This window comes from Pongo abelii, chromosome 7, assembly GCF_028885655.2.
Source record: "Pongo abelii isolate AG06213 chromosome 7, NHGRI_mPonAbe1-v2.0_pri, whole genome shotgun sequence".
Taxonomy (NCBI): domain Eukaryota; kingdom Metazoa; phylum Chordata; class Mammalia; order Primates; family Hominidae; genus Pongo; species Pongo abelii.
In genome coordinates, this window is record NC_071992.2 from 35,368,641 (window position 1) to 35,381,223 (window position 12,583).

General features: G+C 42.0%; 2 protein-coding genes across 6 annotated transcripts in view; one reads left to right on the plus strand and one right to left on the minus strand.

The window, feature by feature from the left end:
* MAK16 (MAK16 homolog) overlaps positions 1-12,583 on the plus strand; it is a 16,801-nt gene continuing 4,218 nt past the window's right edge. Inside the window, exons 1-8 of the mRNA XM_002818983.5 lie at positions 1-954; positions 4,096-4,145; positions 4,238-4,347; positions 4,452-4,516; positions 4,706-4,857; positions 6,004-6,058; positions 11,241-11,315; positions 12,270-12,386. Of these exons, the coding sequence (XP_002819029.2) occupies positions 940-954; positions 4,096-4,145; positions 4,238-4,347; positions 4,452-4,516; positions 4,706-4,857; positions 6,004-6,058; positions 11,241-11,315; positions 12,270-12,386 (639 nt within the window). The 5' untranslated portion in view covers positions 1-939. The remainder of the gene's footprint in view (positions 955-4,095; positions 4,146-4,237; positions 4,348-4,451; positions 4,517-4,705; positions 4,858-6,003; positions 6,059-11,240; positions 11,316-12,269; positions 12,387-12,583) is intronic.
* The window catches only part of TTI2 (TELO2 interacting protein 2), a 17,463-nt gene continuing 16,236 nt past the window's right edge, over positions 11,357-12,583 (minus strand). For 3 of the 5 annotated variants that reach the window (XM_054561421.2, XM_054561420.2, XM_063726609.1), the window contains one exon: positions 11,357-12,314. In XM_054561421.2, the coding sequence (XP_054417396.2) occupies positions 12,246-12,314 (69 nt within the window). In that variant the 3' untranslated portion in view covers positions 11,357-12,245. Of the gene's footprint in view, positions 12,352-12,583 lie in introns of all 5 variants that reach the window. The other 2 variants (XM_063726610.1, XM_063726611.1) reach the window with 1 other exon arrangement.

Here is a 12,583-nt window from a genome sequence, read left to right on the forward strand (position 1 = left end):
TTCACTATGTCGTCCAGGCTGGTCTGGAACTCCTGACCTCAGATAATTCGCCCGCCTAGGCCTCCCAAAGTGCTGAGGTACAGGCGAGGGCCACCGCGCCCGGCCCTGCCGACAGTCTTTCTTCTGTAATACGATACAAACTAGTAAAGATTTTCTTTTTCCCCTGGCGGAAAACAGCTGTTAGGCTTCCAGATTTGTTTTTGTGGGTTATTAGACCTCTACTTTTCTTCTTGTTATATTCCCTCCCTTATCAACTTTGCTTGTTGTCTCAAATAGGCAATGAGGAAGACACAGGTGTTTATTATTATTGGAATGCTCTTTCCATCTGGTCACTGGTTTCTCAAGGCAGGCGGAATTCAAGTTCTGAGTTTCTAAAGTCAGGACCGGGTGCCGCACCCAACATGGGAGTGAGGAGTGGCTAAGGCAGGGTCTGAGGGGCAGGGCCGGGGCCTGGATGCGAGCTGGGGCCTGGGGGACTCGGAGGAGCGGGGACCCAGCCCCGCCGCGCCGCCCGCACCTTTCCCCAGCCTTCTCCCAGCAGAGGGGAAGCCTGACAGGGAGGGGTCCCATCCTCATGAACGGTCACAAACAGGGCTCTAGGAAAGCACGCCCGACCCCCGCGGTCCCCTCGCTCCAGGATTCGGCAGCCTGCGCGGGTCCTGCCTCCTGCGGAGCGCACTGGGTCCCAACTGGGTTCCCAGCTCCCGGCAGCGCCAGTGAACAAGCCCAGCATTGCGGGCGAGCGCGCGCAGACGCCAGCGTGGTAGAGACGCGGAGGCGCGCACGCGGCGGCGAGACTGCCAGGGGACGCTTCGCAGCACCGAGAGTCTCAGCGTTTCTCGAGATATGTGAGGCTGGGCGTTCCGGAACTGGTTTCCCGGAAGGAGCATGTCTGCGCCCGCGATCCGGCCGGAAGTTGCACGCTAAGCCGCGGACACCATGCAGTCGGATGATGTGAGTCTCCTCCGGTTGTTCTGATACCCGCGGTTTGCGCAGGGAATTTTGCCCATTTTCGGACACTTAGAAAACGCGTACGCAGCGGGTCTGTTGCCTCGTGCCGCTCTGGATGCGAGGCTTCCGGAACCCCGATTTTCCAACATGGGTTCTCAGGCGTGTCTAGCAGGGGTTTCCTGCCCGCTGCCCCGGCCGGGTTGTGAGCACTGGACTCCGTCATCTCAGCCCATGGGGTCGAGGTGTCCCGTCCTTCGTGCCTACCAATGCAGGACGTCGCGCCATGCTGTCAGCTGTCAGCTCCGGACTTGGGGTGGGGGGCGGCAGGGGATTTGGCGAAGTTGACTCCAAGTTTAAGCGTCTTTCTCATCCATGTGCGCGTTACTCTTCCATCTGCGTTTCCTGTGTTAGGCTTTTCTTTACATTTGCTCTACTTCTGCCTAAGTCATAATTTCGGAAGTGTCCTAGATTCATTCATTGAGTTTTTTGTTGGAGAAATAACAGTGTGCTTACAGTGTGCCAGGCATTGTGGTAATTATTGAGGATCTGGTTAACCAGAAAAAATGCCCCACCTCTCCTGGAACACTGGTGGGGGAGACACAGTAAACAAGTGAACAAATAAATTAACAATTACACTATATAATCATACTATGAAAAAAAGACCAGAGATGATGAAGGACACTTCAGATAGGGGTACTAAGGGAAGGTTTCTCTGAACAGAAGATGTTTGAGTTGAGATCTAAAAGATAAGAATAAGCCAGTCACTGAGGAGCTGAGGAAAAAGCAATCCAGGCAGTAGGAACAGTGAAGTACAAAGAGTTGAAGATATGAGAGAATGAATATAAGGGTCATCAAAGTGACAATGTAAGACAGGTAATGAAATTAGATATGCTTGCCAGGGCGAGGTCATGCAGAATCTTGTAGGAAGTGTTTTTAGGCCTTTTAATGATCTATGTTTGTGAAAAGTTGTCTAGTTGCTGTGTGAAGGACTTTTGGAGGGAAAAAATGAAAGCAAGGAGACTAGGGTATGACAAAGGTTGCTTCAAGCCAGACACAGTGGCTCACGCCTGTAATCCCAACGCTTTGGGAGGCTGGGGCTGGAGGATCGCTTGAGGCCAGGAGTTCGATTCCAGCCTAGGCAACAAAGTGAGACTCCATCTCTACAAAAAATAAAAAATTAGCCGGGCGCGGTGGTGCTCGCCTGAGGTCCCAGTTACTTCGAAAGCTGAGGCAGAAGGACTACTTGACCTGAAAAGTCCGAGGCTGCAGTGAGCTATGATGGCACCACTGCACTCCAGCCTGGGTGACAGAGAGACCCTATCTCTAAAGTAAATAAATTTTTTTAAAAACGAAAGTGGCTTCGCCTAAGGTAGTAATTTAATGGTGGAGATGAAAAGAAATTGATGAATTTGAGACCTGTTACGTCAGTATAATTGACAAGACTTTGGTGATGGATTAAGTGAAGAAAAGGAAGAAATCAAAGGATTTGGGATATAAATACATAGTTCAATGGTGATTTTATTTATTGAAGTGGGGGAACTCTAGGGAAGACTGTTCTTATGAGGGATGTGGAATTGAGAACTCCTTGTGGATATGTTAATATTTATGTTGCCTTTTAGATATTGAAGAAATGTCATATACAAATCTGGTGCTCAGGAAAGAAGTCTGACCAGGAAATAACAATTTGGGAGTCATCCATTTAGAGATGATACTTAAAGCCACAAGCCTAAAAGAGCTCCCTTATTCTTCTTACCTGTTTCCTACCATCCCCCACCAGACACACCTATAAAATTCTTAAAGTGTGTTTTATTCTTTTTCCCTCTTCATATTTTTCCTTTAACAGTGGTAAAGCTTTTTTACCCCAGTTCCTCAAGGCAGCACACTCAAAGGCTGTCATACTCTTATGCATGCTCTGTGGCCTTTAGACCTGCTATTTTGTGACACTTTGTTTACATATCTTTCCCCTAACTAGATAGACAGACTCTTTAAAGAGTATACTTTCTTTCATTCAGCAAATACTTAAGTGGCTACTGTGTGTCAGGACTTGGAGATATCAGTGCCTTACATAAATTAAGTATATAATGCTGAGTGAATAAAGAGCACATTAGGTACAGGAGGAGAGCAGTAGATAGTTTTCTTTGCCCTCAATGAGATAAAATTATGGTATGTATATCTAAAAATCTAATACCATGAAGCCTTTTTTTTTTTTTGGAGATGGATTCTCACTCTGTCACCCAGGCTGGAGTGCAGTGGCGTGATCTCGGCTTACCACAACTTTTGCCTCCTGGGTTCAAGCGATTCTCCTGCCTCAGCCTCCCAAGTAGCTGGGATTACAGGCACCTGCCACCACACCCGGCTAATTTTTGTATCAGTAGAGATGGGGTTTCACCATGTTGGCCAGGCTGGCCTCAAACTCCCAACCTCAAGTGATCGCCTGCCTTGGCACTCAAAGTGCTGGGATTACAGGTGTGAGCCACCGCACCCGGCCCATGAAGCCTTTAATAATGGATAATGAACATAAGTAAAAAAGGAAAGTTACAAAGTATATAAAATGTGATTTCACAGAGTGTGTCAAAAAAAGTCTGGAAAAATATTTACAAAATAGTAATGAAATTTTATCTCTGGGTAATGGAGTTATGATTATTGCTCATCTGTATTTAGCTTTTCTATAAGAATCTGCTGGAGTTTTTTTGTTTTTTTTGTTTTTTTTTTGAGACGGAGTTTCACTCTTGCTGTCCAGGCTGGAGCGCAATGGCGCAATCTCGGCTCACCGCAACCTCCCTCTCCTGGGTTCAAGTGATTCTCCTGCCCCAGCCTCCCGAGTAGCTGGGATTACAGGCATGCGCCACCATGCCCAGCTAATTTTGTATTTTTAGTACAGACGGGGTTTCTCCATGTTAATCAGGCTGGTCTCAAACTCCTGACCTCAGGTGATCCGCCCGACTCAGCCTCCCAAAGTGCTGGGATTACAGGCGTGAGCCACCGTGCCCGGCCTTGCTGTTTGTATTTTAAAAAGTAAACAAGTCAGGCTATTTTACAAAACATTTCTTCCTCTCATTCCTGTCCTTGGGCATTGCCGCCTTGAATTAATATAGTATCTCTTCGGGCAGAGGATTTGAAATGGGCTTTTACTGTGTCTTGCAGGTTATCTGGGATACACTAGGAAACAAGCAATTTTGTTCCTTCAAAATAAGGTGAGTCTTGATTTACAACTTGGTCAAAGATTCCTTCAGTTGCCTCTTTGGCAACCCATTTTATAATCTTTGTTTCTTTTCTCCCATTCTAGAACCAAGACTCAGAGCTTCTGCCGAAACGAATATAGCCTGACTGGACTGTGTAATCGGTCATCCTGTCCCCTGGCAAATAGTCAGTATGCCACTATTAAAGAAGAGAAAGGTAACTCCCCAGTTTTAACTTCTAGAAGAACTGCTCCACAGCTTTTACAGGGATGTTCTTTAGTTTCTGTAAATAAGACTAAAGTTATTTTACTTTATCCTCAGGACAGTGCTACTTGTATATGAAGGTTATAGAACGAGCAGCTTTTCCTCGGCGTCTCTGGGAACGGGTAAGCCTTACAACAAAACTACAGTGACCGCTGATCAAGAGCATCAAAGCCACATGCTTGACCATGATGCCCAGTTCCATGACCATTAACTTTTGAGGCCATCCTCATTAGGCCATAGGTGTCACTGACAGTGAAAACCTAATGAATCATTTACACTTGCCCTTCAAACTTCCTTTTTCTGTTTGGTAGGTCCGGCTTAGTAAAAACTATGAGAAAGCACTGGAGCAAATAGATGAAAATCTGATTTACTGGCCCCGTTTCATTCGACACAAATGTAAGCAGAGATTCACCAAGATCACCCAATACCTAATTCGAATTAGAAAACTTACACTAAAGCGACAGTAAGTATTTGGATCATTCATTATTTTTAAATCTATCTTTTTATGGAGCTTGTTTTGAAGTTGAGAAATTGTGAAACTTCGGGGCTTTCTGTTCAACTTCGTGGAGTCTGTTATGATGTACTAAGAAGAAACTTTAGCTTAGACTAAAGGTGTGCCCTTTGATATGGCAGGACTTTTAAAACAGTAGAATACAACTTGATTATTACCCTCCTCGTCTGAAAATCTTTTAGAAAATTTTATTTTCTTTTTTGCTGAGACGGAGTCTCACTCTGTCGCCCAGGCTGGAATTTGCAGTGGTGCGATATCAGCTCACTGCAACCTCCACCTCCCCTGTTGAAGCAATCCTCCCACCTCAGCCTCCCGAGTAGCTGGGATTACAGGCATGGACCACCATGCCCGGTTAATTTTTTTTGTATTTTTAGTAGAGATGGGTTTCACCATGTTGGCCAGGCTGGTCTAGAATTCCTGACCTCAAGTGATCTGCCTTCCTTAGCCTCCCAAAGTGCTGGGATTACAGGCAGGAGCCACCATGCCCAGCCTTCAGAAAATTTCCTCTATGACCCCCGAGGGAATCTTAACTTTAGAGATTTGAAAATGATCTAAGACATGTGAATATACAGGAATGTAAGAACTTTACTCTGGATTCACTGAAAACTAATTTTTAAAAGTGACATGAAATCCCCAGAATTAACAGAATACCTTCTCTAGGACTGTTAGGCCCTAATGCTTTTTGATTGTGACCTACAGAGAATGCTAGAGATGATGTCAGACTTCGACAGAAAATTCTTTTTTCTTAGTTCACTGAAGTCTTAATTTTAGCATGGCGAATGCCCTGAGAATCCCAGAATGCCTAAACAAAAATGGCCAGATTAAAATATATGTAAAAATATGACTTTTTATAGCATTAACTTTCTAGAAGCGTTTAGTGTATCTTGCTATATTGAGCTGAGCCCTACAGCACCAACCTTGGGCTCCAAGGCTTGTTTGAATCACTAGCCTCCGTGAATGCCTGAAGCTCAGCCATCCTGCCCTGCACATGAGTAGACTTCCATTTTAGTCACCAATTCCAATCCTTTTTTCTTCTCATCCTTAAAAAGGAACACAGCACTTGACAGTGGATTTTCTGATATATTTTCTTTCCCTTAGGAGGAAACTTGTTCCTTTGAGTAAGAAGGTGGAGCGTAGGGAGAAAAGAAGAGAGGTAACTTATTGTTGTGATATTCATACCTTCTACATTTTCTTTCTGGGGGGCTCTTATAGGTTGAGTCACCATCATTTATGTAAACTGTTCAGGCCTTGGATAATGGTTCACTAATAGATAACTATTAGTTGCCTAAGACATTTGATTTTTCATATTTTAAGATTATGATTTTCAGCACAGGTTAAAGTATGGGTGCTTTGGGGATATATGTAACGGAGAACAGAAAGAATCCACAACTCCTTTTTCTAAATTTCTTGTGGTCAAATATTTCAGAATTCAGAATTTTGATGTTGCATATTTTACATACTACATAAAACCTTTAGTAGATTTTGAGCATTCTAATCAAATGGAATTTCTGCAGTGAAATACAATACAGGCATGCAGTGAGTTATTACATCATGGAAAATTGGGTATCCATCCCCTCAAGCATTTATCCTTTGTGTTATGAACAGTTCAGTTATACTTACAGTTATTTTAAAATGTACAATTAAATTATTGACTATAGTCACCCTGTTGTGCTGCTAGCAAATACTAGGTCTTATTTCATTCTTCCTGTTGTTTTTAGCGGGGGTACCCATTAATCATCCCCACCCCCATTACCCTTCCCAGCCTCTGGTAACCATCCTTCTACTCTGTATATCCATGAGTTCAATTGTTTTGATTTTTTGATCCCACAAATAAGGGAGAACGTGCAATGTTTGTCTTTCTGTGCCTGGCTTCTTTCACTTAACGTAATGACCTCTGGTTCCATCCATGTTGTTACAAATGACAGAATCTCATTCTTTTTAATGGCTGGATAGTACTCTATTGTGCATAAGTACCACATTTTCTTTATCCATTCATCTATTGATGGACACTTAGGTTGCTTCCAAATTTTGGCTGTCGTGAACAGAGCTGTAACACACATGGAGTGTGGGTATCTCTTTGATATACTAATTTCCTTTTGGGTCTGTACCCAGAAGTGGGACTGCTAGATGGTATGGTAGCTCTAGTTTTAGTTTTTTGAGGAAGCTCCAAACTGTTCTCCATAGTGGTTGTACTAATTTACATTCCCACCACCATTGCACAAGGGTTCCCTTTCTCCACATCCTCTCTAGCATTTGTTATTGCCTGTCTTTTAAAAGATAAAAGCCATTTTAACTGGGGTGAGATATTTTGTTGTTTTGATTTGCATTTCTCTGATTATCAATGATGTTGAACACCTTTTCATATGCCTGTTTGCCATTTGTATGTCTTCTTTTGAAAAACGTCTACTCAAATCTTTTGCTTCCCCAATCCCTGCCCCCTGCCTTTCCTTTTTTTTTGAGACAAGGTCTCACTCTGTTGTCCAGGCTGGAGTGCAGTGGTGCGATCTTGGCTCACTGCAACCTCTACTTCCTGGGTTCAAGTGATTCTCGTGCCTCAGCCTCCCAAGTAGCTGGGACTGCAGGTGCATGCCACCATGCCTGGCTAATTTTTATATATTTTGTAGAGACGGGGCTTCACTATGTTGCCCATGCTGGTCTTGAACTCCTGGGCTCAATCAATCCACCCACTTCAGCCTCCCAAAGTGCTGGGATTACAGATGTGAGCCACCATGTCTGGCCCTTTTATTCACTTTTTAATCCAATAATTAGAATTTTTTCCTATAGAGTTGTTTGAGCTCCTTATATAGTCTGGATTTTGTTTTGTTTTGTTTTTGAGATGGAGTCTTGCTCTGTCACCCAGGCTGGAGTGCTATGGGGCAATCTCAGCTGACTGCAACCTCTGCCTCCCGGGTTCAAGCGATTCTTGTGCCTCAGCCTCCCAAGTGGCTGGGATGCCCAGCGTGCACCACCATGCCTGGCTGTTTGTTTTGTATTTTTAGTAGAGATGGGGTTTCGCCATGTTGGCCAGGCTGGTCTCAAACTCCTGACCTCAGGTGATCTACCTGCCTCAGCCTCCCAAAGTGCTGGGATTACAGGCGTGAGCCACCGCACCTGGCCTATATTCTGGTTATTAATCCCTTGTCAGGTGGATAGTTTGCTCAGTCAGTGGATTGTCTCTTCACTTTGTTGTTTCCTTTGCTGTGCAGAAGCTTTTTAACTTGATGTGATCCCATTTGTCCATTTTTGCTTTGGTTACCTGTGCTTGTGGGATATTAAGAAATTTTGCCCAGACCAATGACCTGGAGTTTTCTCAGTGTTTTCTTGTAGTTTTATAGTTGGAGGTCTTAGATTTTTTAATCCATTTTGGTTTGATTTTTGTATATAGCACAAGATAGGGGTCTAGTTTCATTCTTCTGCATATGGAGATCAAGTTTTTCCAGCACCATTTATTGAAGAGACTGTCTTTTCCCTAGTGTATGTTCTTGGCATGTTTGTCGAAAATGAGTTCATTGTACGTGTGTGGATTGGTTTCTGGGTTCTCTATTCTGTTCCATTGGTCTCTGTGTCTGTTCTTATGCCATTACTATATTGTTGTGGTTGCTATAGGTCCATAGTATAATTTGAAGTTAGGTAATGTGATTCCTCTAGGTTTGTTTTTTTGTTGTTTTTTTTTTCTTTTTGCTGTTTTGTTTGGGATAGCTTTAGCTATCCTAGATTTTTTGTGGTTTCATAACAATTTTAGGATTGTTTTTTGTATTTCTGTGAAGAATGTCATTGGTATTTTTCTTTTTTTTTGATATTTATATTTGCCATTGGTATTTTGATAGGGATAGCTGTTCTTTTGATGCTTCTGTCCCCATTAATCACAGTTATGTATCTAAAATCTGTATCATTGGTCTGCAAACTTGTGCTCACCTCAATAAAATTTTTGAACACGTACTCCCCAATGTTATTTATCAATATTTTGAGACAAAGGTTCGCTCTGTCTGTCAGGCTGGAATGCAGTGGTGCAATTTCAGCTCACTGCAACCTCTGCCTCCTGGATTCAAGCAATTCTTGTGCCTCAGCCTCCCAAGTAGCTGGGATTCCAGGCATGCACCACCACGCCCGGCTAATTTTTGTATTTTTAGTAGAGATGGGGTTTCACCACATTGGCCAGGCTGGTCTCAAACTCCCAACCTGAGGTGATTCACCCACCTCAGCCTCCCAAAGTACTGGGATTACAGGCTATAAATGTTATTATACATATATACTTCCACTAATAATACAATGTGTATTATAACTAATTGTGATGTAGTGAAACAAAAGTCTGCTTCTTAGCTGAGTATGATTTTGTCTTGAAGGGCTGTCAAAACTGAGGGATTGTAGAGAAGTGCATTGTTGATAGGTGGTCTTAAGTACTTTAATTTTTCATTATGCTCCATCAGTTATGGAGCGGCTTTTTTTCAAGTCCAGTTAGTGAGTTTTCATCTCTAATTGTCAAACAGGTGTTCCTACAAACCTTTCAGAAGAAATTAATATTTTCTATTTTCACCAGTTGAGTTTGTAACCCTCTGAAAAATGTAGATTTGGAAGCGTTTTAAATGAATTACAATATTCTGTTTCCACGTTTTTAAAGTGTGTGATTGCAATTTTTATAGGAGACATGTTTTCAGCAGTGCCATATGTAGATATAATCACTTTTCTTTTCACAATGTTCACAGAACAAGTTTGTTTTTTCAAAAAACAATTGTCTTCCTCAAACTACTAAAATGTTGCTTTTGTTTGGAAGAGACAGATTAAGTGTATTTATTTTTAAAAACGTCTACTGGGTTACATAAAAAGATTGGCAAATTTGGAATATTTTTCTTTTTGTGAAAAATGCATGGATCATCTTTAGGTTCTACAACTCTCGCTCTGTCACCCAGGCTGGAGTGCAGTGGCGCCATCTTGGCTCACTGCAACCTCCACCTCCTGGGTTCAAGCAATTCTTGTGCCTCAGCCTCCTGAGTAACTGGGATTACAGGCATACGCCACTCTGCCCAGCTAATTTTTTGTGTTTTTAGTAGAGACAGGTTTTCATGACGTTGGCCAGGCTGGTCTTGATCTCCTGACCTCAGGTGATCTACCCACCTCGGCCTCTCAAAGTGCTGGGATTACAGGCGTGAGCCACCTTGCCAGCCTGGTTCTACAACTTTTAAAAGTACTAACCCATTAGATAACCAGCATACTTTTATAACTACTATCTTTGGCAGAATATTCAGTGTCATCTATGAATCTACTTACCTAAGCAAACATAAACAGTTAAATAGTCGTCTAAATAAACGAGTGAGACCACCACTTGCAAGCCCTATGTGCAGTATTCCTCCCTTGAGATATCTGGCTCACTGTATCTGACACACAACTATTTACCTTATAGACAGAGTCAAGGCACCAATGTCAGTGTACAAGAAAAGTAGTAATGACGTTTAATTTTTTAAGGAAAAAGAGATACGTGGAAGTTTTGAATATTTTCTTCCTGCACTTCAGCGGATACCCTTGAAGTGTAAACACCCCACTCTAGAGAATAACATGGAACATCGCTGTAGCCATTTTTTTTTTTTTTTTTTTTGAGATGGAGTCTCGCTCTGTCGCCCAGACTGGTGTGCAGTGGCACGATCTCGGCTCACTGCAAGCTCCGCCTCCCGGGTTCGCGCCATTCTCCTGCCTCAGCCTCCCAAGTAGCTGGGACTACAGGCGCCCGCTACCACGCCCACCTAATTTTCCATGTGTCCCTACACAGTTTTAGGTAATCATTCTAACATAACTTACAGGTATAACACTTTCAAACCCTCTATGACTTTCACTATCAAATTAATGCACCATCCTGGGCTATTGTGTGGTAGTACAGGTTGATGTCATGTGTCATCTCCAATGAGAGATCACTGGAGGAAGAGATTTTTACCTATTCTGTCACATGGAATCTAGCATGATTTTAGAAAATGTAAACGAATGAAGATTTCTGTTCTCTTTTCTCAGCTTTTACAAAGCCTGGCTCCAGAGTTGCTAGATTATTTCTGAGACACTTAAATGTATATAGACTTACATGTTTTGTATCTGTCAAAGCCTGTGTTAGAATTTAATTTAGAATGTTGTTTACAAAACCATAGGAATTTCAAAATGCAAATGTTCCCAAGAAAGTTTACAAGAGAAAGAAGAAGAAATCTATCTGGTTGGAGAGGCAAAAGCCAGTAGTAGCAAGGAGGGGAAATAATTACATTGTCTTTCTTATAAACAACTTGGTAGTTTCTTCCATTTTTATAAGATGAATAATGGGCACTGATGAATTAAATGGATTTGCTCTTTCCCCCTTATAGGAAAAGGCATTAATAGCTGCTCAGCTGGACAATGCCATTGAGAAGGAATTACTGGAGAGACTGAAACAAGATACGGTGAGAAAGCCATTAGCTTTGGGGTACTGAAATTTTAAGTGGTAGTATGTTGCTAAGACATATTGGGAATTTTTTTTTTTTTTTTTTGAGATGGAGTCTTGCTTTGTCGCCCAGGTTAGAGTGCAGTGGCGTAATCTCGGCTCACTGCAACCTCTGCCTCCCGAGTTCAAGCAATTTTCCTGCCTCAGCCTCCTGAGTAGCTGGGATTACAGGCACCACCACCACACCCAGCTAATTTTTGTATTTTTTAGTAGAGACGGGGTTTTACCATCTTGGCCAGGCTGGTCTTGAACTCCTGACCTCGTGAGCCACTGCACCTGGCTGGGAAATGTGTTTTAACATGATATGAAGACCACTCGAATTGTATCCCTGGAATAAAATAAATCCATATTGGCCTGGCTTCCTTATTTTAATTAATGCAAGCACATAAAATGCTTTGGTTACCCTTGATACTCCATTCACTATAAGAGACCTTTCCCTTTTTGCCATTATTCTCAACTCCATTCCCCAAGACAACAATTCTAGATTTCTGTATAAAAGCCATGGGGTTTTGCTTCTCCTGCATATTACCCTAGTCTTTTAAGGCTCTTTGAAATAAGTTTTTGTTCTCTTTTTAAAAATTAGTGTTGTTTATACAGACAACATGACTAAAGTATGCTTTTTCCTTATTATTTCCCCTTCCAATGCATGGGTTTTATAGACTATTATATTTTAAATTATTTTAAAATGTAACTCCATAGAAGTTACCTATTTGGTACTAACTACAGATGATTTAAATGTTCAAAAGAACATGCTTTTTTAAGACACTGCTGGCTCTACACTTAAAAATATTACTCATCAAATTAAGTATTCTGATTTAATCACTGAGGAAAAAATAATATTCTCCACAGACAGTGGAACTTCAAGTGTAATATCCAAATGTAGTTAAAGTCAATCTGTGTTCATGTTCTTCAGTATGGCGACATCTACAACTTCCCCATTCATGCCTTCGACAAGGCCCTGGAACAACAGGAGGCAGAGAGTGACTCTTCAGATGCTGAGGAAAAAGATGATGATGATGATGAGGAGGAAGTAAGTCTTGTTTTTGTTTTGCCAAACCTACTAGATACTATTTGTATATAACTGAGAAACAGAATATCATCTTTAGTCTGCTAACCAAAAATGATATGTCTTCTTTTTACTTTCATGTGATTTATTTTGGTTTAGCACTGGTTGCTCTGTTCTTCAGGCTAACCAACAAACCATTAACAGTTTTAGTCTTAATTTAT